Here is a 27,514-nt window from a genome sequence, read left to right as displayed (position 1 = left end):
CTGTGGCTGCAGGCATGGCAGTATAATCTGACCTGGAGGCTCAAACTTTCTGAGGATCCTATTCTCTCTCTGATATATTTTAAACCTCCTCAGGTCTTTCTTCCTTTTTCCACTAATCTCTAATAGTCCCTCAGCTCCCCACGACACTCCATTAGGCCTTGCTGGCTCATTTCATCTGTCTGACCCACTTCTCTCCCTCTCAATCTTGCTAACAGGAAGTTGAACAGAGTTGGATTTACTGCAGGGTGTTGAAAAGGGAAGAAGACACCACCTTGCTGGCATATGAGTAGAGTGAGAAAAAGGTGGAAGGTGACTTTACCTAATCCAAACTTCAGAGGCTCTGATTTGTGTCAGAGAAAGGATGAAGGGACCAGAGACTACAAGGTGCTTATTTTTCTGAACCCAGTTCTTCAGTGTGAGCGTAGATTCCGCCTCTTAACTCTGCATTGTTGAATTGTAGATCAATAATCCAGATTTGCTCATAATTAGTATCTGATTAGTTGAATCAGGCATGTGTGTGGACATATGGATAGGAGTTTTGAGAGAAGGAGCCAGTCAGAGCACAGAGATTTATACTAATCAAGAAGAGTTTAGGAATGAGAGGAGGGAGGATACATTTCTTCACCATAATAACAACAACTTGGCAGTGTTTTTTTCCAGTTTAGTAATACTCATATTCTGGGTCAAGAATCTCGGAGGTCACAGAAACACATTAGCCTCAGAGTTTATGTAGACCAGGATATTGAATCTACCTCAACACAGGGAACAACCATCAAGTTAAGTATTGTTTCTTCAGCAACATGATTAGGTGTTTTGTGTGTGTGTGTGTGTGTATTTTTTAGGTAACTAATCTTAATATTTTCTGGTAACATTGTTATTTCATTCCTGGCTTTGCTGTAATATTTTCAGAAGGGAATTAAAACTAACACAGAAAATAAAACAACCTCTTTGTTTTGCAGCTATAAAACAGTAATGAAGAAATTCTGGAGGAGGAGTCACTGTTACAGCTGAGCGCCTCTGAACCACAAGGTTGGCTTTATGATTTGTAGGGCCTCATGCTGCCAAATTTGGGTCAGATGGGGAGTTTTTTCCCTTCTGGTTCAATTAGCAGAGTGGGAGATTGGGCAGGTCTGTGGGTTGCTGACTCAGTAAATGACTATGGGGCCCCACACAGTTTCTTGTCTTGGCTATACCATAGGCTAGTGCTGCTAACTCACCATCATTTTCAATATCTTATAGATGCTTCCAAGCTGCCACTTAACTTCCATTACAAAAACGGTCTTTTTAGTGCAGGGGAAGATACATATTTGTGCTGCCGGAAAGAGAGGCTGCATTCTACAGTACTGTATTACTTGGTCAGCTGAGTGGGACGGGTCATAAGAGACTACTTGGGAAATTCTGCTCTCACTTACACCAGCGTACACTGGGAGTCTCTCCACTGAGTTCAGTGACTCTGGATTTACACTATCGTAACTGACAGCAGAATCTGGCTGTATGCCTTCCGATTACGCTCCAACCAATCAGAATGCTCTCTAAATCCACAGTTTTAAATTAGAAATTGACAGATGTGATTTTACCCTCTTTCCTGTCAAGTTATAACGCAGTGCGAGAAGCTGCTACTTGGAGCCTAAATAAAGTGTATTTAGGCCTGGGCTCCATTTCAAATTCCTGTTGGCTCTTGGAAAGGTGCCACTGTAGCACAAATCTCTGCTGCCTAAAGCTGGCTGAATTCTGCTGCACAGAGAGGAGGTCTACATCTGCAGAGAAAGTAAGAATGTGCCTTTTGATTCCATGTTCACTGACCTGACTAAGTATAATTATATTACAGATCTATTCAGGAGCTTGAGCCAGGAGCATAGGTCTGCTTTCAATCTGTGCATCTTCCCCCAGCCCAGGAAACCAAACACTGTACCACACAGTGAGATGGCTGTAGCGGACCACCGCTGATCCGATGCACAGATCACCTGTGACACGTCAACTCTGTGAGCTCCAAACATCATCACAGAGGTTGCTCATGCATAATTCATGCTTCCTTAAAGTGGTGTATTATATCTTGATGGCTGACTCTACAAGCTCATTTCTGATCTGCTGCACATCAGTGTCTAACAGCTTTAAACTCTAGCCAACTACCTCCTTGTGTCAGTCACTAAATTGCATTGAAAATCTTAGTATTTCTTTCCCTCCTGCTTTTGGAAATTCATCCAAACTGGCACTAGCTAATAAGCAAATGGATAAGGCACAGTTCCCCCCCACTCCTCCCCGTCTTCTTTAACAAACTAGCAAAGAAAGCACACTACACAGGTTTCCTCCCCGCCCTCGCCGTTCCTGGATATGTTTTCCAGCAATGGAGACTGCCTGTTGAAAGTAAGGTCTTTTGGCATGAGCTAGTAGGTTACACTTTTGGAATCTGCCACTGATGATTTAGAATAATCACAGACTGTGGCTTAGCCAGCATGACTTTATGCCTTTCTCATCTGGCCATGTCTCCAGGTGTGGCACTCTACACTGAATTAACACGAGGGCAGGAAGATGTCACTGGTCTGATTTCTAAATGGAACCTAGTGGGAACCTTTGCTCATAATTTCTCGCTAATTTCTCAGTTTATAGAAACATCTGTAACCAAAGAAAATGATATCTCGCCCCGATTCCAGTGTAACTTCTGCCTTGGCTGCTTTCCATCCTTCATTATTATCAAACACAAAATCTGCAAAGAACACAGCTTCTACCTCCCATTCTTGGTAAAAACAACCAAAAAACAAACCCTGCTTCCTAAAGGCCAGGAACCCCCTTCTTTTGCATACTGATGTCTTCGGCATAACCATCACTCTCCAGTCTCTTGATCTTACTTTTATTTTAGATTCCTGAGGGCAGGGACCTTGGCCCTGATTCTCCTCACTCATTAGTTTTACATTGGCCTAACTCGGTGGTTAACAATCTTTTCCATACAGTGACCCAAGTACAGGAAAAAAAAAAAAAAACTTTGAGACTGCCTCCTTCCATCTAGCCATAAACAAAAGAAGGCCACTGCAACCCTGAGATTGAGAACCTACAGGGGTGCTGGAACAATTTGTATAGTGTGGGGTGCTGAGAGCCATTTAACCAAACTGAAAACCCTGAACATAATGGAAACCCCATTGCAAGCCAGGGCGTGCGGCCGGACCCTGAGCACTCCTAGTTCCAGGACCTATGAGAAACTATGCTGTAATTTGACTGGCTTCAGTAGCATTCCTCCTGATTTTTATTGGACTCAAGCCCAGCACGTTAATGAGATTTGCTGGCAAAGTCCTGTACACACCTATGACACTACATAAATAATAGTGATTAAAAATCCTTCCCTTTGTCATTTCAGTCTTGTTTACTTTCCCTGGCTCCTCTTCTCTCTTCTGTTTGGGTAACTTGCTGTTGGCCATCTTTAACTAATTCTGAAGCTGTCTTTCCATTGTTGTTATAATTTCTCATGGATTCGTTTTGATTTCTCCTCAATTTTTTTTTTTTTTTGGTGAACCCATCTGTCTGGCATTCATATTTTCTTGTACTTCTGTCTTTTTACTTTCTTACTGCTTCCTATTTGTTGATCTCTGTTCCTTCCACTTCTGCCTCTGTGTGTGGCTCAAACACGCCTGTGTGTTTTTCATCCTTATTGGACCCAGACTGAGTAAAACAGCTTAGGGCACATACAAAGGATTTTTTCCTCTCTGCTTACCCAGAAGAGGCTGAGGACCTTGTTCTGAAAAATTGTTTCCATGGGAAGTTTGACATGGTTTTTCAGCAGTTGTATTAAGGTAGAGGAGACTGTAACACATTCAAAGAGCTCGGAAACTGCTCCCACTAGCTCTGCCAGAGGAAGGCTCTCTTTTGGGTCACCTGACAGGAGGTAGAGGGGGGGCTGTTGCCTATAGGCAATTGGTTCCCAAACTGGGGGGCACGCCCCCCCCAGGGAGGCGTGAAGAAATTCCAAGGGGGGGTGTGAGGCTGGGGATGCTAGCTCCCCCGGCCCTTCCCCTCCTGTCCACCCTCCCCTGCAGGCACGCCTCCCCGCAGGGAGCACAGCTTGCACCCGCCCACCTCCCAGGCTTTCCAATAAGCCAGTCCTGCAGCTCTGAGTGGCCTGGTAAGGGGGCGGGGAGTGGTGGAAGGGTGGTTTGGATAAGGGGCAGGAGGTTCCGGGGGGGCAGTCAGGGGACAAGGAGCAGCTGGATGGGGTGGAGGTTCTGGGGGGGTGGTCAGGAGACAGGGAGCGGGGGGGGTTGGATAGGGGATGGGGTCCTGGGAGGGGACGGTCCGGGGACAAGGAGCGGGGGGGGTTGGATAGGGAGTGGGGCTCCAGGGGGGCGGTTGGGGTGGGAGGGTCCCGGGAGGGGGCAGTCAGGGGACAAGGATCGGGGGGGTTGGATGATGATAAAGGAGAGGTGGGGGGCATGAGGGTTTCTTGAAAATTAAAAAGGGGGCGTGATGCCAAAAAGTTTGGGAACCACTGCTATAGGCCATGAGGATGCTGGCTTAAACATTGGCTCCAGTAATGATGCACACTCATGTCCAGCTACTTAACTCCACTCTAGTGTCATAGCATCAGTTGGCAGATCCAACAGGGTTCATACCAGAGCTCCCAGGAAAGCCAAGGAATTTAGTTTCTTTCCCACATAGTGTCCTATGAATTCTCTCAGGCAGTGAAATTGGGTACAGAGCCTATTGGGCAAACAAGAGTATCATGCAGGGTGTGTTTTATGTTCCAAAACATAAAGCTGTTTATTTTCTTGTTATATTAATTAGCCTATTTATCGACACTGATCATAGCCTCTACAGAAGTCCACTGCAAGACTTACCTATCAATAGGCTGCCACTTACCATTGGTACAGATAGTTGCTACTATCACTGTTATTAATTATTTGTATTACTGTAGCTCCTAGGAGCCCTAATCATGGGCAAGAACCCCATTGTGCTAGGCAGCGTAGAAACAGAGAACAAAAAAGAGATCCTTGTCCCAAGGAGTTTATAATCTAAGGGGTTGTCTTCACTACCAGCTAAATCAGTGCTGCAGTGATGGATGCAGCGGGCATCGATTTAGTGTGTCTGATGAAGATATGGATAAGTCGATGGGAAAGCGCTCTCCTGTCAGTTTCAGAACTCCACCTCCCCAAGAGGCAGAAGGTAAGTTGATGGGAGAATGTCTCCCATCGACATAGCGTGGTGTAGACACCACTGTAAATTGATCTAAGCTACGTCAACTTAAGTTACATATCTTACATAACTGAACTAATGTAACTTAGATTGACTTACCTTGTTAGTTGAGACCAGCCCTCAGTATAAGACAAGAGACAACAGATGGGTACAGACACAAAGGTGGAGGAGTACAATGAAACAATATTGGTTAGCTTGATAAGCAGTGGTCTCAACACATCAGCTGCCGAGCCATTGTCAAATGTTTTGAGGCATTACAGGAAAGGAAAGTTTTAAGGACAATGAGATAGCTTTGCAGATATTATGAGGCGCTCCTCTCAAGCATGAGGGGCAGCATATGAAAAAACACAATGGTGCTTGTTTGAAAATTGAACAAGCGGGTGATTGAGGCTGACATCATGGGCCGAATGGAGGCATGAGTCGACACTGATAATAAATGAGAGATGATAGGCAGGTTGAAGATAGGCTGTGAAGGGCCTTGAAAGAGAAGACAAGTACTTATGTGTTTCATGCAATAGAGAAGGGGGAACCTGTGGAGGGATACAAAGAGAGGGGTGATGTGATCAAAGTGGCAGGCTAGGAAAATGATCTTTGCAGGAGAATTCTGAGCAGGCCAAGGGTGGATGTGTCAAGCCAGACAGAAGGATGTTGCAGTAACTGAGCTGATGAAAGCCTGGATGAGTGTTTTAGCTGCATGGATGGATAGGAAAGGCCATATCTTAAAAATGTTCTGCAGAAAAAATCTGCGAGACTGAGACATAGCCTGGACGTGAGGACCTGGAGAGAAGTCTGAGTCAAAGATGGCACCCAGGTTATGACCTGAGTGACAGGCAAAATGTTGGTGGTGTCCACAGTGATCGAGAAAGGAGGCAGTGGGAAGGTTTTTTTGTGGGAGGGGAAGCAGATTAGGAGCTCGGTTTTAGCCATGTTGAGCTTGAATTGAAGGCTAGACATTGATGAGATGATGTCAGAGAGACAGGCCAAAATTGTAGTTTGGACAGAATCAGATAGGTCTGGAGTAGAGAGGTAGATCTGTGAATTGTCAGCATAGAGATGGTAGTTGAATTTGTGTTTCAGATGAGCTTATCTAGAGATGAAGTGTAGAGATGAGAAGAGATGGGGACCCGGGACAGAGCCTTATGGAATCCCCACAGAAAGTTGGAGGGCAGAAAAGGAGAATCCTCCAAAGGACATGCTGAAGGAATGATTAGGGTGGTAGGAGGAGAACTAGGAGAGGACAGAATCACAGAAGCCAAGGGAAGACAAGATTCCAAGAAGAAGAGCACAGTTGATGGTGTCAAGGTGGCCGAAAGGTCAAGGAGGATGACGATGGAGTACTGGTCCTGAGCTTTGGCTAGGAAGAGGTCATTAGAGACTTAAACCATTAGAGAGTGGTTTAAGTGGTGTGCAAGGGGCAAAAGATGGATTGGAGTGGGGCTAGGATGGAGTTGGAGGAGAAGACCTTCAGACAGTGTTTGCATGATCAATGAGTTTAGAGATGAAAGGGAGACGGCAGATAGGGCAGTAGTTGGAGCGGTCAAGGGAGAGCTTTTTAAGATGGGAGAGACTAAAACATGCTTGCACTGCTAGAGGAAGAGTCAGAGAAGAGTGAGAGGCTAAGGAGACAAGAAAGGGAGGGAATGAGAGTGGGGGAACGGGAGATCAAGTGATCGGCTGGAATGGGATCACTAAAGAAAGTCGAGGGGGAGAGGAGGGCAACAAATGAAAAACGTCTGTGACCAGAAAGGAGGAGGAGGAGAGAGTTGCAGGAGGTGAAGGGATGGTAAGCCAAGGAGAGAGGGAAGATCACATTGTATTTAATTAGTTTTCTCCTGGAAGAAATTGGTGAGTTCTTGTGCAGAGAGAGAAGTGGGGGCAGGAGGAGAGGAAGATTTGAGGAGTGAATCAAAAGTGGCAAAAAAATCAGCTGGGATTGCAGGTGTGGGATTCGATTAAGTTGAAGAATGACAGTTGTCTAGCTCAGAAGATGGCAGAACTGAAAGAGGACAGAATGGAGAAAGTCATGGGATTTCCAGAGATGCTTCACAGTGTGAGAGCAGGAACAGAGGAAGTGGATGTTGTGGGTGAGTCAGGGCTGCGGGTTGTCAGGACAGACCTTGCTGTGGGAGAGAGGGGGAAAAGAGTCAAGGGTGGAGGAGAGTGAAGCATAGAGAGAATCAACAACCATATCAATGGAGGAAGGGGAAAAGAGGGCAGGGAGGAGTGGGCTAAGAGCAGACGAGAAGTCATCAATGCTGATATCTGGAAGTCACGGAAAGGCTAAGCGACAGGGCATGAGGAGTGTGGAGGCTGATGGGTGATGCTGAAAGAGACCAGGTGATGGTCAGAGAGGGATAACACAGCAACAGGGATGAGAGAGAGAGCCGTGCATGGTGAAGACTAAGTCAAGTGTATGGCACTTTTGGTGAATGGGAGAGTTGGACCAGGGCTGCAGATCAAGTGAAGAGGTGTTGGTGAGGAAATATACAGGTCTGGGGGGGTGTCAAATGGACCATCAGCATAGAAGTTGAAGTCACAAAGGATGTGGGAACTTGTGAGGAGAAGAAGGGACAAAATAGGGCATTTGACCAGCAGAATCTTTAGTTTCAGAAAGTTTGGATCTGGATTCAGATGTAGCTCATCTATTTGTGATATTGCCCTTAACTCATGTTGTTAATAAGGTCATATGCAAACAATTTTCTGTATGTATGGCCGGATAACTAAGTAAGGTGTGCTTTATTTTGTTTTATTTTATTTTTCAGTGTTACAGTATTTAGCCCCAACATGAAGCACATGATCTCCCAGCCCTCTGCTCTAGGTAAAGCCAGACATCAGCACATTTTTAGCTACAGAGAACGTCAGAAATGTTAGTAACTGTCTCATGAGGTCTGTGTCACAGCCTCAGTCAAGGGGCATGAACATTTAATTAGGAAATTAATATTTTTCATTGTTGTTATCACAATTGCCGCACATAATAAGCAAAACCTATTTAACTTTTAACCTGCTGCTTTTCCAGCCATTGGGCATGTACCTATGATAGCGCACTTAAAAAACAACAAGTGACTCATTCAACTTCTATTCTAAGAGAGAGTTTAGGGGAGTGTACAAAGTCTTTCTAATTACTAGTCATAACTTTACTCTCCACTCAGTTGATTATTTCAAATAATTTAAAAAAATCATGCTTCATAACTATGCACATTTTATCAGAAGATCTCAAAGCAGTTCACAAGGATGGATAAGTATTTTAATTTCCATTTTATGATCAGAAACCTGACACTGAAAGATTAAGACTCACCCAATTCAGCAAGGTACTTAAGCACATGCCTGACTTTAAGAACATGAGTAGCCAGACTGAAATAAATTAGGGTATGTCTACACTACGAAATTAGGTTGAATTTATAGAAGTCGGTTTTGTAGAAAGCATTTTTATACAGTCGATTGTGTGTGTCCCCACACAAATGCTCTAAGTGCATGTAGTCGGCAGAGTGTGTCCACAGTACTGAGGCAACCATCGACTTCCGGAGCGTTGCACTGTGGGTAGCTATCCCACAGTTCCCACAGTCTCCGCAGCCCATTTGAATTCTGGGTAGAAATCCCAGTGCCTGATGGGGCTAAAACATTGTCGCGGGTGGTTCTGGGTACATATCATCAGGCCCCCCTTCCCTCCCTCCTTCCGTGAAAGCAAGGGCAGACAATCATTTTGCGCCTTTTTTCTTGAGTTACCTGTGCAGACACCATACCATGGCAAGCATGGAGCCCGCTCAGCTAACCGTAACCGTATGTCTCCTGGGAGCTGGCAGATGCGGTACTGCATTGCTACACAGCAGCAGTTTATTGCCTTTTGGCAGCAGACAGTGCAGTATGACTGGTAGCCGTCGTCGATAGTCCTGGGTGCTCTTTTAACCGACCTCGATGAGGTCAGGGGCACCTGGGCAAACATGGGAGTGACTCAGCCAGGTCATTTCCCTTTTAAGTTTTGTCTCATGGCGATTGAGTCCTACCAGCAGTCTTTTAATCAGCAGCCAGTGGAAGATGATGGCCAGCAGTCATACTGCACCGTCTTCTGCCGAGCACCCAGGAGATGACGATGGCTAGCGGTCGTACTGCACAGTCTGCTGCCAGCAAGATGTATAAAGATAGATGAAGTGGTTCAAAACAAGAAATAGACCAGATTTGTTTTGTATTCATTTTCTCCTCCCTCCCTCCATGAAATCAACGGCCTGCTAAACCCAGTTTTGAGTTCTATCCTTGAGGGGGCCATTCAGTTTCTTGCAAAGCCACCCCCTTTGTTGATTTTAATTCCCTGTAAGCCAACCCTGTAAGCCATGTCATCAGTCGCCCCTCCCTCCGTCAGGGCAACGGCAGACAATTGTTCCGCGCCTTTTTTCTGTGCAGACGCCATACCACGGCAAGCATGGAGCCCACTCAGATCACTTTGGTAATTAGGAGCACATTAAACACCACACGCATTATCCAGCAGACTATGCAGCACCAGAACCTGGCAAAGCGAAACCGGGCGAGTAGGCGACGTCAGCGCGGTGACGAGAGTGATGAAGACATGGACACAGACTTCTCTCAAAGCACGGGCCCTGGCAATGTGGGCATCATGGCGCTAATGGGCCAGGTTCATGCGGTGGAACGCTGATTCTGGGCTCGGGAAACAAGCACAGACTGGTGGGACCGCATAGTGTTGCAGGTCTGGGACAATTCCCAGTGGTTGCGAAACTTTTGCATGCGTAAGGGCACTTTCATGGAACTTTGTGACTTGCTTTCCCCTGCCTTGAGGCGCAAGAATACCAAGATGTGAGCAGCCCTCACAGTTGAGAAGTGAGTGGCAATAGCCCTGTGGAAGCTTGCAACGCCAGACAGCGACCGGTCAGTTGGGAATCAATTTGGAGTGGGCAAATCTACTGTGGGGGCTTCTGTGATGCAAGTAGCCAATGCAATCAAAGATCTGCTGATATCAAGGGTAGTGACCCTGGGAAATGTGTAGGTCATAGTGGATGGCTTTGCTGCAATGGGATTCCCTAACTCTGGTGGGCCCATAGACAGAACCCATATCCCTATCTTGGCACCGGAGCACCAAGCCGGAGAGTACATAAACGGCAAGGGGTACTTTTCAATAGTGCTGCAAGCACTGGTGGATCACAAGGGACGTTTCACTAACATCAACGTGGGATGGCCAGAAAAGGTACATGACGCTCGCATCTTCAGGAACTCTGGTCTGTTTCAAAAGCTGCACGAAGGGACTTTATTCCCAGATAAGAAAATAACCGTTGGGGATGTTGAAATGCCTATAGTTATCCTTGGGGACCCAGCCTACCCCTTAATGCCATGGCTCATGAAGCCATACACAGGGAGTCTGGACAGTAGTCAGGAGCTGTTCAACTACAGGCTGAGCAATTGCAGAATGGTGGTAGAATGTGCATTTGGACATTTAAAAGCGCGCTGGTGCAGTTTACTGACTCGGTTAGACCTCAGCGAAACAAATATTCCCACTGTTATTACTGCTTGCTGTGCGCTCCACAATATCTGTGAGAGTAAGGGGGAGAAGTTTATGGCGGGGTGAGAGGTTGAGACAAATCGCCTGGCTGCTGGTTACGCACAGCCAGACACCAGGGCGGTTAGAAGAGCACAGGAGGGCACGGTGTGCATCAGAGAAACTTTGAAAACCAATTTCATGACCGGACAGGCTACGGTGTGAAAGTTCTGTTTGTTTCTCCTTGATGAAACCCCCCACCCCTTGGTTCACTCTACTTCCCTGTAAGCTAACCACCCTCCTCTCCTCCCTTTGATCATCACTTACAGAGACAATAAAGTCATTGTTGCTTCACATTCATGCATTCTTTATTAATTCATCACACAAATAGGGGGATAACTAGCAAGGTAGCCCAGGAGGGGTGGAGGAGGAGAGAAGTACCAGGAGGGGTGGTGGAGGAGGGAAGGACAAGGCCGCACAGCACTTTAAAAATTTAAAACTTTAAAACTTATTGAATGCCAGCCTTCTGTTGCTTGGGCAATCCTCTGGGGTGGAGTGGCTGGGTGGCCGGAGGCCCCCCCACCGCGTTCTTGGGCGTCTGGGTGAGGAAGCTATGGAACTTGGGGAGGAGGGCGGTTGGTTACACAGGGGCTGTAGCAGCAGTCTGTACTCCTGCTGCCTTTCCTGCAGCTCAACCATACACTGGATCATATTGGTTTGATCCTCCAGCAGCCTCAGCATTGAATCCTGCCTCCTCTCATCACGCTGCCGCCACCTTTCAGCTTCAGCCCTCTCTTCAGACTGCCACTTACTCTCTTCAGCCCGCCACCTCTCCTCCCGGTCATTTTGTGCTTTCCTGCACTCTGACATTGTCTGCCTCCACGCATTCGTCTGTGCTCTGTCAGTGTGCGAGGACAGCATGAGCTCAGAGAACATTTCATCGCGAGTGCGTTTTTTTTCGCCTTCTAATCTTCGCTAGCCTCTGGGAAGGAGAAGATCCTGTGATCCTTGAAACACATGCAGCTGGTGGAGTAAAAAAAGGGACAGTGGTATTTAGAAAGACACATTTTATAGAACAATGGGTACACTCTTTCACTTGCTGTTCACATTACATACATAGCACATGTGCTTTCGTTCCAAGGTCGCATTTTGCCTCCCCCCAGTGCGTGGCTAGCCCCCTCCCCTTCCCCTTCCCCGTGGCTAAAAGTGGGGAACTCTTCTGTTCAGCCACAGGCAAACAGCCCAGCAGGAACAGGCACCTCTGAATGTCCCTTTAAGAAAAGCACCCTATTTCAACCAGGTGACCATGAATTATATCACTCTCCTGAGGATAACACAGAGAGATAAAGAACGGATGTTGTTTGAATGCCAGCAAACATACACTGCAATGTTTTGTTCTACAATGATTCCCGAGTACGTGTTCCTGGCCTGGAGTGGTAAAGTGTCCTACCATGGTGGATGGAATAAGGCTGCCCTCCCAGAAACCTTTTGCAAAGGCTTTGGGAGTACATCCAGGAGAGCCGCAAATGCCAGGGCAACTTAATCATTAAACATGCTTGCTTTTAAACCATGTATAGTATTTTAAAAGGTACACTCACCAGAGGTCCCTTCTCTGCCTGGCAGGTCCGGGAGGCAGCCTTGGTTGGGTTTGGGGGGCACTGCCTCCAGGTCCAGGGTGAGAAACAGTTCTTGGCTGTCGGGAAAACCAGTTTCTCCGCTTGCTTGCTGTGAGCTATCTTCCTCGTCCCCAAAACCTGCTTCCATGTTGCCTCCATCTCCACTGAAGGAGTCAAACAACACGGCTGGCGTAGTGGTGGCTGAGTGGCATGCAGCTCATCATAGAAGCGGCATGTTTGGGGCTCTGACCCGGAGCAGCTATTCGCCTTTCTGGTTTTCTGGTAGGCTTGCCTCAGCTCCTTAAGTCTCAAGCGGCACTGCTTCAGGTCCCTGTTATGGCCTCTGTCCTTCATGCCCTGGGAGATTTTGACAAATGTTTTGGCATTTCGAAAACTGAAATGTAGTTCTGATAGCACAGATTCCTCTCCCCACACAGCGATCAGATCCCGTACCTCCCGTTCAGTCCATGCTGGAGCTCTTTTGTGATTCTGGGACTCCATCATGGTCACCTCTGCTGATGAGCTCTGCATGGTCACCTCTGCTGATGAGCTCTGCATGGTCACCTGCAGCTAGCCACGCGGCCAAACAGGAAATTGAAATTCAAAAGTTCGCGGGCCTTTTTCTGTCTACCTGGCCAGTACATCTGAGTTAAGAGTGCTGTCCAGAGCGGTCACAATGGAGCACTCTGGGATAGCTCACGGAGGTCAATACCGTCTAATTATGTCCACAGTACCCCAAATTTGACCCAACAAGGCCGATTTCAGCACTAATCCCCTTGTTGGAGGTGGAGTAAGGAAATCGATTTTAAGAGCCCTTTAAATCGAAAAAAAGGGCTTCGTCGTGTGGACGGGTGCAGGGTTAAATCAATTTAACGCTGCTTAAATCGACCTCAACTCCTAGTGTAGACCCGGGCTTAGAGACTCATCTGCTATTGACCTTGCTAAAACAGGGTCTAAATGAATTGCCCAAGGTCAGGGCACTGTTCTATGACACAGCTTGGTAGAGAACCTTGATCTCAAACCTCCCAATCTCATGCTTTAACCAGAGAACTATCCTCCTTATTAAAAATAAGGATTAGGAGAAAAATTAAATGACGAAAATCCCTAGAGAAGGTGGGGTTTAGATAATCTAAAAGATCACACCTTCCACAAGCAACTTCAGACTTTCTTCTGTTCCACCCCTTATTCATGGAATGCCTTCTCGGAACTAATCCGTAAAGTCTATCTGTCAAATCCCTTCTTAAGACTCACATCTACCATGAACCTAGAGTAAACTGCTGACTGACCTTGGATAGGCTGACAGCCAACAGGGATTACTGGTCTCATTGATATTCCTGTTTATCTATTTTTTAAAAAAATCTCTACTTGAACCCTGCTAATTGTAAACACTTGTCTATGTGACTGCATGCTCCTGTTACTGCTCCCCCCTCCTGTTTTCAACACCCCGCCCCCCATGATTTTTTCTCTCATTGGTTGTATCTTTTCTTTAATTAGTAAACGCTTCAAGGCAGAGACTCTCTCCAGTTTTGTGTTTGAAAACAGCGGCCCTGATCTTGGCTGAGACCTTTAGGTGCTACTGTAGTACACACAATTACCACACCCGGATGTTCCACATGTTATTTTGATTGCTTATTGAAAGCACACCCACCCTATGATTCCCCTCCTCCAGTCCCATAGACACCCAAACTAACTAGACCCCTTTCCTCTCTACTTGGCAGTAAGGCACAAAGCTGGAAAGAAGAGAGATCAAATGAAACCCTTTGGAGGGAATCTTTAAAGTTTTATAGCATGATGGCCAGTCAATTCATAATTGTACAGTGCTCTGCCTGTCTGTGTCACCATGCGCTTGATTCAAGGCTGTAATTTCAGTTCCCAATAAATGGCCAAAGTTATTGGACATGAGTGGAGTGGGATAGGGCACAACAATATAAATGTACAAGCACAGTTACTGCTGCCTCATTCTGACGTTGGCAAGAAAGGGGGAATGAGAGCAACATAAAAAAACTGAACGATGTGGCACGTCGTTGTCTTTTCTTGTCTCCTTACCACTCCTCTCTCTTCTTTGCTGCTCTGCTTTCTGCTTCTTTCCCTTCTCTCACCTCCTCTTCAGTGCTCTAGCCTTGATTTACAGGTCCTGGGATGACAACACACAAGCAAAATTTCCCCACTCTCCATGCTGATAGGATTAAAGGCAGACCAGTGAGGGCTTGCCACCAGAGACTAGAACAAACCTTTTTTCTCCTCACAAACCCAAGGTAGGGTGGATAAGAGACCATCTCACCTTCATTTTTTTCAAAATGTTCCATTTAAAACAATGTATTTACATGACAAAAAAGAAACCCACCAAAGGCTGAACACACTCACATTTTATTCCAAGCATCCCCTGCCTGAAACACAGTTAAGGGCCCTGACTGCTCCTGATTCTCACCCAACTTAAAACCAGTTCCCCAAGCTTTTCAGGTCATTGGGCTCCCTCCCCAAAGCACCAGCATTCTTCTACTGCCCCCTTCATTCTGTCTGTGGTTCTCTCTCCCCTCTCCCAATGTCTCCTCCACCTCTCTTTCCACATCACTTTCCCTGGGAACACCACACATACTTTCCTACCTCTTCTTCCCTTCTAATTCTTTCAAGTTCCCTACGCTTTCCATCCCAGATTCCTCCAATCTATTTCTTCCCTTTCTCTCCCAGACTTCCCCATCTCTCTCTCCTTTGATCTGCCACAAGTTCATTTTCTTCTCTTTCCTCCTGAGTTACTCTCTCATATTACCTCTCTAGTCCCATATTTCTCTTTCCTGCTCTTAAGTCACTCTCTCTCTTCCCTCCACTGCTGACCCTTTCTATTTCTTATTTTTCCCCCTTCTGAATCCTCTTTGCTCTTTTCCCTGATGGCTTGTCTACATAGCAAGTTTGCGTGTGGTAAGCCAGGGTGTGAATCTACAGCGTGCTAGCTTGTCAACAGCAATATGTCATAGCGCATTACAGATTTTTCACCTATTTTCCATCCCAAGTCTCCCTTTCCTTCTTCTCTACTTCCCAGGATCCTCTTATCATCTCACTGTCCCGCACTCAGGGGACTTGGGGTCCTGTTTGGAGCTGGCTGGCCATTTCTCAGAGAAGTTGGGTTTCTTTTAGACCAGACACAGTTGCCCCTGGTGCTGCCCTGTGCTCCAGTGTCTAATTTAACCCTCTCCTACCACTGGCCTGCACTCCCACAGAGCATGGGTTTCTGTGCCACACCTTCTTTGGGGTGCCCCGAAAGCAGGAGCTAAAGCCTGACACGGTCTCAACAAGTAAACCAGGACCTGTAGTCATATTGGGCCTGAGACTACCTTCGTGATAGTCCCCCCACCTTACGGACTTCTTCCCCCTCCCCACAGTCTTTTCTTCCGTAGTTTACCAGCACACTAATTACAAATGCAGCGTGCCTCTCCCACATGAAACTGAACTGGCATTTTTGGAAGGCTCCCTAGCTACTGACATTATTGCATCTGACCATCCTAGTTGCTTTATTCAAGGGCAGCATTAGTCCCCAAGTGAGAACAGTACGTAACATACGTTTCCCCACTGCCTGTAGAAAGAAGAGAAAGAATGGAGCAAAATATTCAAGCAGTACAGTACAAAAAACCCAGCAATCTCTCTCGCAATTCTCTCCTTCCCTGGCTCAATACACTTGAGTCACTGTCAATGAGCTTTGATTTTATCCTGAACAATTTTGTAAGGAAAGCTGAGTGAAGCAGTTTGGGGGGGAATCTCTGACCCAAACCTCCATTCAAGACTCCAACTGGATCAGATCTGAGCCTTTTCTGAAGTTAATAAATGTTCTCTTAACTCTCTTATCCCCTTTGCATGTCTCAGTCCCATTTGGGACCAGAAATGGAATTACTAAAATATTGTGAAAGCGGCTGTTCCTGCAGTATTTCTAGCCTGACTGGAAGCAGGAAATACAAAAAATCTTGCACGAAAACCTATAGTTATAAGATTTCCAGCTTAAGTTTTGAACACACAGGCTATTTGGGAAAGATTTGGATAAGCAAAGTTGTGAACACACAAGCTGTTTGGATAAGCACCTCGGGGCTTCTCTGCACTGAATCTCCAAAACATGAAGGTCCAAACAACCCCCAAAGGGCCAAATTCTGCAGTTGTTAATTGAACAAACCCACCATCGAAGTCAATGGGAGTTTTTATTGATTAAGGATTGCAGAATTTGGTCCATATATATTCCAGATGGACTAAATGATTTGACACTTCAGGCCTTTTTTTTCCTGTCAAAAATTCAGAGGGCTCGAAATAATGCACTCTACTCTACTAAATACCTGAGGTTTTCAGGTATTTATCCTAGCTACTACAGAACACTTCTTATTTGGAATGTCTCTGTAACATATACCTTTTTGAGTGAAAAAAACTTTTGAGCATTTTGAGTCATATACAATAAGTTCCTGCAGACTAGAAAGTGATGATGTATCACAGGTTCACACAAGAGTAAGGGTCAAATAACACTGTGAAGTATCTTCTCAATCTGAGTTATTTGGAATATTTTGTTTCTCGGCTCTCTGAGCTAGCCAGACTCACAAAGGCATCCAGAGACTCTAAAGAACACTTAATCAGCTCAGAATGAAGGTATACATTCCATGTTCACAGGGTACTGGCAGAGTTCTCCAGAACACATCTCTCTATTGTAAACTGTACCTGTTTGTGTCCAGCTCTCACACAGATGTGAGCAAAGGGCAGCTGGGGATACAAGTCTTCCCTCCCCATGACATGTGCCCCCCATGCAAGGGCCAGGGACAGCTGGAGAGCAGAGATTTCAGAGTTCAGACACCACTCCCTCACTCTTAGGAGCGGAGACGGAAACATTCTGCACCCTCCTAAAGGAAAGGTCCAAAGCTCTGCATGCCTGAGGTCTCTGGGAGGAATCACGCCAGCCTCTTCAGAAGCTCCCCAGGACAGGAGGAATGGCTTCATCAGCACAGCGCTGCAGAGTGGGTGGTAACCGCACAAATGAGCACTTTGAGCCTGATCCAAATCCCATTGAAGTTAATGGTAAGACTATCACTGACTTCAGGGGGATTTGGATCAGGCTTGTAATGTCTTGGTTTGTGAATAGTTTCTGTACAACAGAGCTTAAAGGAATCCTGGCAACTTCTAATAACTAATTTCAAAAATTCTGTTTTCTGACAGAACACTCTTTAAATGGCATGTCCTGAAATTACACTAAAATAATCTTTAGAAATTGCTAAGGGTTCTTCCGCTCCTTTGCCGATGCCTAGAAGTATCTTTTCGCCAAGCCTGGCAGCAACACCACTAAACATACCCTTGTCCTCCCTCCCTTTTCCCTCTGTTCACACTCCTTGTTCCTGCTGTTATTGGCAAACATCCTCTCGTACAGTATGCATTTGTGTCCAGGACAGGATAGAGCCAGGGGAGTTCTGTCTCATGTTTTCACAAGATGCTGTAAAGTGTAATTGGCCATCTACAAAACAGTGGAAGTGTCTCAACACAAGGTGTTGTCACAACCAGAAGGTTAACAGAGAGAGAGAGAGATTTCCCTCCTCGGTTCACTTTCAAATACAGTAATCTTAGGGATATCTTAAAAGTTGAGATGCGTTATCCAAACATATTGTGTCTGAAAATTGAGGCCTGGATTCAGCAAAGTATTTAAACATGTGCTTAGCCTTAATTTAACTGAGGCAGGCGTGACTTCTTTGCTGAAAGGGGATGGGATCACTCACGTGTTTAAAGTTAAACACATGCATAAACGCTTTGCTGAATTGGAGCCTTAGGCTGGAAAGCTCACAAGAGACTTTCTTGTTGGGTTTTAGAGATTTGTCCTGGCCAGATTGCAGGAACAAAGTTGTTCCCATATTATGATGAGTGTCTAGGTGCATGAATATGGTAAATAATGAAAGAAAATGAACTTGAAGTCAACTGAAATTTTTCAAAAATCCCAAAGAGATTTGAATTAGAGATGAAAGCATGAGACATTCTTATTTGAGCCTGTTCACCCATACATAAAAATTCCTCCTTAAACTTGATCATCGTGTACAAAGTCAATAGTTTGGGTGTGCTGATGTGGTACTCATGGATGACCTAGTTTGAAAGACTTCAGGAGATTGAAAGAGTGAGCGGAATGGACTACAATAAAAGGGAAAATTTAATATTCAGGGATATAATTTTCTTGTGGCATCTTGAAAGTAAAGTACACACTTTCCAAAATGTCAGCAAGAGAAGATTCTGTAGCTTATAGCCCCTCGTGCAAGAAGCTTCAAAAGCATATTTTTGCCGGCTCTTAAACCAGTTCGTCAATTTTGCCTCATACCTTTTTAAGCACATTTTGTAATGCACTCTTTATTCAGCATTTACAAATAAAAAAATCAAGAAGTGAAATGGCACATCAGCAAGTCCATCCCAACCAATATGCTTTGCTTTTGTAGCTCTCCCACCAAATAAATGATGGCTCAGAGAGAATGGAGACATCTATAGCTGGGCACACCTATAACACAGCAATCACTCATCCTGCTGGTAACCTAAATTTTCACACAATTCATATTGGTAAATAAATTAAAATTTTAAGGAAAGGTGAAGGAAAAGGGGTAAATTATGGGTATAAACAATCCAACTTTGTCAGCAGCTTGGAAACAAAACTAGGAAGAACAGCTGGCTTATAATGAAATGAAGTAGCTTTTCCTTTTGAAAAAGAATAAGAAACAATGGGTCAGATCAGCATAGCTACATTACGGGTAATGACCTCACCACACATTAAGCAGTGGGGACCATTGTCCGGCTTGTTGGAAAAGGCATCTGCCCCTTTAAGAGCTAGAGAGTTAGAGAGTGACTTTCTGTTGCAGCTGTGGTCAGTGGCATACCCACCCAGGTGACCCGAAGAGAGGGGGGACTATATAGGTCCATGCTGGTGCAGGAAATGCTCTCTTTTACCTGCACCAGGCAGAGCAGCACCCACCCTACCATCCATGGAAGTGGTGAAATACCGGGTTTTGTCAGGGTCTGCTGTTGGCACTGCACTAGTTGCTTCTTTCTCAGGGGCTGGGAAGGAAATTTTCCCCTCACTGCCAGATTGGCCAAGGTGAAGTGGGTTTTTTTTCCAGCTTCCCCACAGCAGTTCATGGAGGTTTTGCTGGTGAGAACATGAACTGGGAGTTACCTATGATGTCGCAACTCGTTATGTAAACATGGGGCAGATGTCCAGTGCAGGTACTCCATAGGAAAGGGGTAAAGTGATCAGATAAAATGGATTGGTAAAAGTTTCAAGGAGGTATTCTCTAAAGGAGCAAAAACAAGGGGACTCAGGGCTCCTACAACTGGTACGGCAGGGAGCCAACACGAGCCCCCTTTACAGCCCCCCTTAACCCTCATTCAAGGGGTGGATGGTGAGGTCCCAGCAGTGGGTTGGCTGGGAACCAGGGTGGGTAAGAGAGAGTGCTGTCGGACCCAGGTATATATTGAATGGATTATGGAATTACCTGGCCTACATAATTTTATCTGCCAGGTACTCCCAGACATTTAAGAATAAAGTTGTGGTCTAATTAAACCACATCCAGTGTCTCCTGTGTTTCTTCCAGCATAGGCAGACAATGGAGCTCCACAAAGTTACACGATACAAGGATCTGGCCTATTAATATTTAGATTATTCTTTAAACAGGTGCTCTGAGTTGACATATTAAATTCGCTGTCACTTCTTTGTTTTTTGGGGTTTTCTTTTAGTACACTGAGGCATTAACTCCCAGGCCTTGGCCAAAATCCAGCTTGGATAATTACATTCTGTCTACCTAAATACATCCTGGAGTTTCAACTGTATACTATATTCATCTTCTCTTCCTTTCCTCTATTGTGTGTGTGCACTGTTAAACAGCTGCCCAAAGAGCTTTTCCAAACACTCCTGCAAACAAAATTCAGTTTGCACAAATGTTCATGGGAATGCAAACAAAAATTGGATGCCAGCATGACTAAACTGAAAAGCCATTCAGAATTTGTGAAAATATTTGCATATAATTTCCCTCCACTATTTGCTCAGTTCTAGTTCTTACTTTCCTAATCTCCCTTTTAAATCAATGGAAGTTTTGCCTGAGTAAGGACTGAATCTGACGACTGAGTAAAAAGTGAATAGAGGCTTTTGGATTTGGCCTGTATCTTTAAATCATTTAAATCACCTATATACTGTAAAAATGCACATTGCATGTGAATCTTCCTCATTGTTTTTAATAAACTTTTATACAGTGCTGTAACTTTACTAGTATGTAGAAAGAAATATTCCATGCCTCCAAAGTGTTGGTAATTCCACCACAGTAAATGATCATATTAACTGAATGTAGTTCCATGGCCAGAACTCAAGTTAAATGCCCTTAGCTAGCCTTGATTCAAGCAAACTAATTTTCTTTGTCCCCAGTAAATGTAACACATTTGGCAAGTTTCAATGTTCCCTGATTTGTTCAGAAATAAATGTAGTAAGCAGCCTTCCTGCCTGCGGTGCATAGCTCAGTGTTGCACAACTGAAGCTGTTTTCAGTCCAAGGAAAAGTGTAAGGAACTCAACAAATGCTGAGACAAAACATTGGAACTATCTACTATGTTGTAGGTACATGTAAGGGGGAATTAAAGGGTCTGATCTAGTAAGGTGCTGAGCACACTCAATTCCTGTTGACTTCAATGGGGGTGCTCAGCATCTGACTGGTTCAAACTTCAAAATTAGCATAGCCGTGCCCCCAAAGTGTAGGGAGGGTCTCCTCTCAATGACTAATGATTGTAATGGCACTCAAAAGGTATATCAAGACCCCTGACCTGGTAAGATTACAAACAGATTTTGGATATGATTGAACAAGAAAGTAACAACATGGTGAGGTTGGAAGGATGGACAGGACAATATTGCACAGCACGGTGGGGCAAAAATGTTTGGTTCTGATGAAATAAATGGACAAAAGCAATAAGCAGAATGCTAGTTAACATGTTTCTTTCGCTTCAAAGAAGAAGTTGGTCATCAAGCGGGATTTAAAAGAGGAGGGGCTAGTGGCTTTGTGGACTAGCTCAGGAAGGACCTTCCATGCAGAGAAGTCAGCATAGAAGGAAAAGCTGACACATCTGTGGGAAAAGTGGACAAGTGGTTTGCTGAGGCTGGCATCACTGGCAGAGCAGAGACAGTTGAGGGTGGGGGGAATGTGATAAGAGAAAAGCAGGGGAAGAGTTATTTAGGGCCCGAAGGGCAATGACATTAAATATGAAAGTGATTCAGTGAAGAAGGAGGAGACAGTGGATTCAAAGAGGGAGGCCATGGGCAAACCAATGAGAAGCAGAAATTATCTTAGTTGCAGGATTTGGCATGGACCAGAAGCAGACGTTGTGGGTGTCTCTAATTACTGTTCTCCCTCTTTAAATGAGGCAGACTCATGAGGCAGATAATGATGAACATTATGCATGTGTGACTCAGGGCCTACATTTCTGAGAGGACAGTTGCCGTGAGAAGGAGAAATAGGAAGGGAGGTGAGAAAGCTTTCAAAAATCATTTCAGAATCGCATGAACACTGGTGTCTGGAGGGCCCTGAAGAATTTAAGTATTGTAGCAGTCTCCCCTCAGGAGATGTCATGTGTGTGCGCGTGTGTCCGTGTGAGTGATAGGGCTTGTCTACAGAGTGGGGTAATGTGCTGTACAGGGGTGTGATTTATAAATCAATTAAAGTGCAGCATGTAAATGAGGTCTGTGTAGACCAGGCTGGTGAGCACTGAATACTTCCTAATATGCTTTAACATAATGTTGTTTGAAACTATGTTAAAACGCACTAGGGAACATTTAGTGCACACAAACTGGATCTCCACAGACCAATTAATGTGCAACCCATTAGTGTACTTTAGAAACCATACCCCCAAAGTGCTCATTACTCAACCATATAAACAAGCCCAGAGAGAGAGCGACCCCAGAGAAGAAAGGATAGTTACCCAGAACATTAAAGCGAGGGTGGGAGAAAATGAGAACAGTTCAAAACTGGGTAATGCAGCCTTCTTCTATAGACTAAAAAACTTAAACTGTGTTCAAACTGTGCTGGGTAGGGAAGGGTCTGTCTCAATCATGGTGCCAGATAGAGCTAATTGAGTTATTCAGTCCAAATAATGAACTGATCACATTCTGGCATTTTTCTTCCAAAAATTATTTGCAAATATATGTTCTTATTATTTGATCCACTGCAAACACTGTGAATAACGATTAATTCTACCATTTTCCCTCCTCCCCATCCTCAAATTAATTGCATTTCATTATTCCACCATCTCTAGTTCTTAATTTTGTTTAGCATATTGGTAGAGAGATAATGTAGATGTGCTAACCTGCTTTTACCACAGTTAGTGAGACACTCATCTCCAAAAATCATATGGGGTTTAGGTCTGTGCTAGTGGGGACAGGGATTTGGATGAAAAAGTTACTAAGCAACAACTGGCAAGGGGCAGGGAGGGAAAGCAAGGTCTGCAGACATAGCAGATATCATTGCAGTGCCTCTTAAAGCTGGCAAGAGCATGCTAATGATCTGATTTTCAAAATTCGTGAAGGAAAATCTCACCAGAGATTTTGCCGATTAATCTTCTCGATACAATTATGTAATGTGTAGCAAACACTGTAATGGGGGGGCAGGGGAGAAGAGGATCCAGATCCTGCATATTCCTTGATTGCTATGGAGGGCCCTAAGAGCTGTAGGACTCAGAGGAGTGTCTCTTGTTAGGGGGCCCAGGATTTAAGGTCTAGGAGTCTAGTCTGATCACTCAGGCTTAGTTGCGGGAGGTTGTGTTCAGCCCACGTTAAGTGAGGAACCGCCACAATACAATCTTTAAAATACAGCAGAAATCCTGACAACTTCCTGTTCCCTCCAAAATGTCCCAACGTTTTATCTTATTTTTGTTCAAGTTTCTCTTAGTTCACCTCATAAGCTATGATAAGAAAATATAACCTCAGATAACGTGATGTAGGATGAGTAACCATGAGGACAGGTCAGAATTTAAATGAGAACACCCTTAATTTGGCAAGTGCTATGAAGCAGAGTATCCAACAGCTGACACCTTTTTGCTGCGTCTGTCGAGCTATCAGATGACCCCCCCACCCCCCGCGCCAGAAATAATGGTTCTCTATGTGAGGCAAAAAGCAAGCCAGGCGTGTACCATGGTGCCTCACCATCCATTCTGGCACTAGTCGCTTTTTCAAGAATAAGTTGCGCTAGTGCTTCACGCCACTGATGATTCCAAATGACTGTGGGGAAGGATGGGGAGGCAGAGAAGGTAAGGGAGGCAGATGCTTTTTGAGTTAGTGTTTAGATCCCCTCTAACTGGACAGACTTTTCCTGGCTTCCCCACATACAGTCCCGAATGGAGGAATCCACTGTTGAACAAAATGGGAAACCACCATGACAATTGCTGTGGGGAGGGGGAAAAAAAAAGAACCAACCTCCCAAGTCAACTTCATCACGTGGGGGATTGATTTGTAAACTGTTTCAAGTTATGGAGTCATATTGTTCTCTCAGTGATGTAAATCAACTGAGTTCAGGAGTTAGTCTGGATTTACACTGGGGTAACACAGTAGAATTGGCACCATAAGGCCAGATTTCACAGGATATTAGTAATATCTATTTGAGTCAATGGGAATTACTCACATCCTGCTGGTAGAAGCATCAGGGTCCATGAATATTATAATCTTTCTTTATATTTTTAAAATTTTGTTACATTTCTCTTACTGTCCTCCCACAACCCACTATTCTCCACCTGCTATTAAACGTACACCCAGAGATGCCTCCAGGAGTCTGAGGGTGAACCTTGCTCATTAAATAAATGACAGTTGCACTGAACATGATGTGATTATATTTTCTCCCTAGGTGGCTTTTTTGAATATTTCCAGCACTACTCGCATGAAAAATGTGGATGAATCATCAGTTCATTTCTCTTTGACCAAAATCCATTCTTCTGAGCATTCAGTTCCCAGTTTCCACGCAAACATCACAATCCCATCAGTTTGCTCCATTGCCTTCCCATCTCATTTTTACACACTTAATGCAGCATCAAGACTCTTCCTTTACCCAGCTCAACCTTTGTAGAAAGACTTCTTCTAATTTACCAGTCACAGGTGGTTCCCACTCAGGGAAGAAGGAAGGTTTTATATTTTCTCTGGAGTTGACAGACTTTTCTCTCCCTCACCACTTCCAGAATGAAAATGAGCTAAGCACTTTTTGTATTATACAGTTTTTTAACAGGAATATTTAAGGATGAGACACAGACGATTGGCTACATCTGCCTTGCCCAGTCATTCCCCAGCTCATTAGCATGTCACATACCCTGCCCTGTACTACTCAAGTAATCCATATTGTGTGATAAAATCTTTATAATGGATTCTGGAATATTCACAGCATACTTACTCCACATACAGGATGGTTTCTCATGAAGTGCTAATATTTATGCTTATTATTTACATTATGGTAGCACCTAAGGCTTCTGATTGCAACCTAAGGGGGTGCCATTATTGTGCTAGGCACTGTATTTACATGTCCCTGCCCCGAAGAGTTCATAATTTAAATAGATTGTAACACAAGAACGGAGAAAGGAAGTGTTATTAATCCCATTTTGCAGATGAGAAACCAAGGCACAGAGGGCCTCATCTGAAGTCTACTGAAGCCAATGCGAGTCTTCCCCTTGACTTTGAAGTAACTGAGGTTATTCATGTGGTTAACATTGTGCACCTACTTACAAACCTTACTGAACTGATTTCAATGAGGGTTGGGCACCTAGGTACTTTTGAAAATTCTATTAGGTGCCTACCTGAATCTAGAGGTGCCTAAATACCTTTAAAAATCCGGCCCCAACTGACATGTCCAAGATCATCCAGGCAGTCTGTGGCAGAGCTGGCCATGGGACCCAGCTCTCCTGAGGCACAGATCAAAGCCTTCACCATAGCCTTCCTTTCTGGATTTTAATTTTTGTGACCACACAGAAGAAATACTGTGGTATTCTCAAAAAGTGGACCTGGCTCCTAGACCCTCTACAAACACAATCAAACTGGGACTTTAGAATTCCTGATGGCAATATTACATTTTTCAATAAGGTGGCTGTGCTCAAAACCTATGTTAAATACATATATATTTTTAGAGCAGCTTTGCAAAGCTGTCATACAAATTGATCAGCCAGGCACAAATCCTACTCGCCTGCTGTTTACCATCAGGGTGGACGGTGAAAATAACCCTGTTATTTCACTTGCCTGTCATGAAACAGGTACTCCCCCGAGCGAGTGGGTGCAGACTGCTGTACAGGATTTCAATACATTAGTATGTCAGTCACAACCCTTATTTCCAGAGCTCCACACTTCTCCTCTCAGCCACTGCCTTTCCCTGTACACATGCACACACACAGTTTAGGTGCTTGAGTCCCACTTTATGAAACCAGCAGCTTGCATGATTAGATGAGATTACACCTTTTACAGAACATATTAAATGTACCTGATAAACTGCCCAGAGCATCTTCATTTTCCAAAATCCCTCTTTGCTTGGTCCCTCGCAGTTCACTTTTGGACTTCCAAATGAGCTTTACCATCCTGATCATCTCAGGCAACTCACAGGCTAGGGTCCCCGGCTGGTAGCTGGGCAGGCTGCCCATGGGAAAGGGCATCGGCTCTTCCGCTGTCCTCCACCGCCTGCCCAGCTCTGTTGAATTAAAAAACCTGTCTAGTACAGGCATCCTGTCCTTTGCTCTCCAGAAAGGGCTGCTCCTGCTATTGGACTAGGGACATACTTCACAGCCAGACACAAATGAAAACAATCAAAATGGGCTCCCACAACTAAGGGAAAGGCTTCTGCAGCCTCACTGCCTCTTGACAAACACGGTGGAGAGACGTGCTTTCCAAGGGTTCCCACTGGTGAGTGAGCTGAAGCAGTTACTGTACTTCTTCCTCCTCAGAGATTAAGAAATAGATGCTTTTTTTTTTTCACTCTCCCTCTGTCTCAGGCTCCAAGTTACAACACTTAATTAATCCCAGGCTACAGCTGGAACATCAGCCAAAAAAAAAAAAAAAAAAAAAGTGTGTGGGGGAGAGAAGCCAGTGAGGTATTTTCTTTTCCTCCCTCTTTCTCTTATTCTTTTGTTTGCTTGCTTGTTTGTTTGTTTTCAGGAATTGTCACCCTACTGCAAAATGTTGGAATTTGCAGTGAAGGAACACTTTCATCTATGGGTTTGTTATCAGGAGCTATCAGGTAAACAGGTGCTGATTTATTAAAGAGAAGAGCTTCACCAAATCATGCCCTGCAGCCTAAGGCAGCCCTCAGTAAACAGAGAGAAGCTTGAGTAGCCCAGCAGAACCAGTTCACAGCTGCCTCTCGCTGGCTAGACTGGCAGAAGTCCATCCCTCCCTTCCACTAATGACCGCATTATGATGAAGATATTAAGAAGGCTGTTTGAATTTATCTACACAGTAATGCAATTAAACAGGCTTCCTGCCCACCCACCTCCGTCTTCTTCCTCCTCTCTGTCATTTGGTTCTCAGCAAACCTAAAGGGAGTTTTGGCCTATTAGTCAAATCCCTTTGTAACCTTAGCTGCCCTTCAGCTGCAAGGGAAATAACATTGATTCACATTCCAAAGCTAACTGTGAAAGAAATGAATCAGGAAAGCAGTAAGATCTGCATTCACAAGTCTGGTGCTGTTGTGTAATCTTAACAAACTGCTCTAGTTTTAAATTCCATTTCTGAAGAAAAATAATCATAAAAACAAAAGAAAGAAATCCCAGGGCTTGACTGGCAAGGGAAATTAAGTTGTTGAAATTCCACTTTTCCATGGGCGGTCCCACTGTGGACTTATTATTTTGGCTGCTAGGTGCAAAGCTCCACCTGACTGAAAGATAAGTTCATGTGAGGACACTAACTGGTGGCTATCACTGATTGTACACAGAAGACAATTATTATCACCAACCTTTAAAGACAAGACAAAAGATGCCTGGTGTCTGCTCTGAACAGTTCCGTCACACACAGAAATGTGGTGGGGTATTGTAGCCGTAGCACTTTCACCAGCAAATGGGGTTACTGGGACGTTTTTAAACATGTCTGAGCATGGTTTGTTAGACAGATGTTAGAACAATCTCTTCCTCTCCCTTTTGTTTCACATCCCCATGTAGCAGGACCCTTTATTTTGTCTGGCATTTTCATTGTTCTGATACAGTCTGCACTCTTAATCTATATTCCTTTTAGTGCTGGGTTATCATTCAGCCTTGACGCTTGCTTAGGG

At 44.7% G+C, this 27,514-nt stretch overlaps 1 protein-coding gene across 4 annotated transcripts in view; it reads right to left on the bottom strand.

The window, feature by feature from the left end:
* Positions 1-27,514, bottom strand: part of PDE7B (phosphodiesterase 7B) — a 281,977-nt gene that overhangs the window by 96,354 nt on the left and 158,109 nt on the right. Inside the window, exon 1 of one of the 4 annotated variants that reach the window (XM_048844463.2) lies at positions 25,739-26,191. The exons of the other annotated variants lie outside the window; for them this stretch is intronic. Coding sequence (XP_048700420.2) covers positions 25,739-25,976 — 238 coding nt within the window. The 5' untranslated portion in view covers positions 25,977-26,191. Of the gene's footprint in view, positions 1-25,738; positions 26,192-27,514 lie in introns of those variants that run through there. 4 annotated transcript variants of the gene reach the window in all.

Source organism: Caretta caretta, chromosome 3 (genome assembly GCF_965140235.1).
Source record: "Caretta caretta isolate rCarCar2 chromosome 3, rCarCar1.hap1, whole genome shotgun sequence".
Classification (NCBI taxonomy): domain Eukaryota; kingdom Metazoa; phylum Chordata; order Testudines; family Cheloniidae; genus Caretta; species Caretta caretta.
The sequence above is the reverse complement of the archived record's forward strand: the minus strand, read 5'-3'. Positions and strand labels throughout refer to the sequence as shown.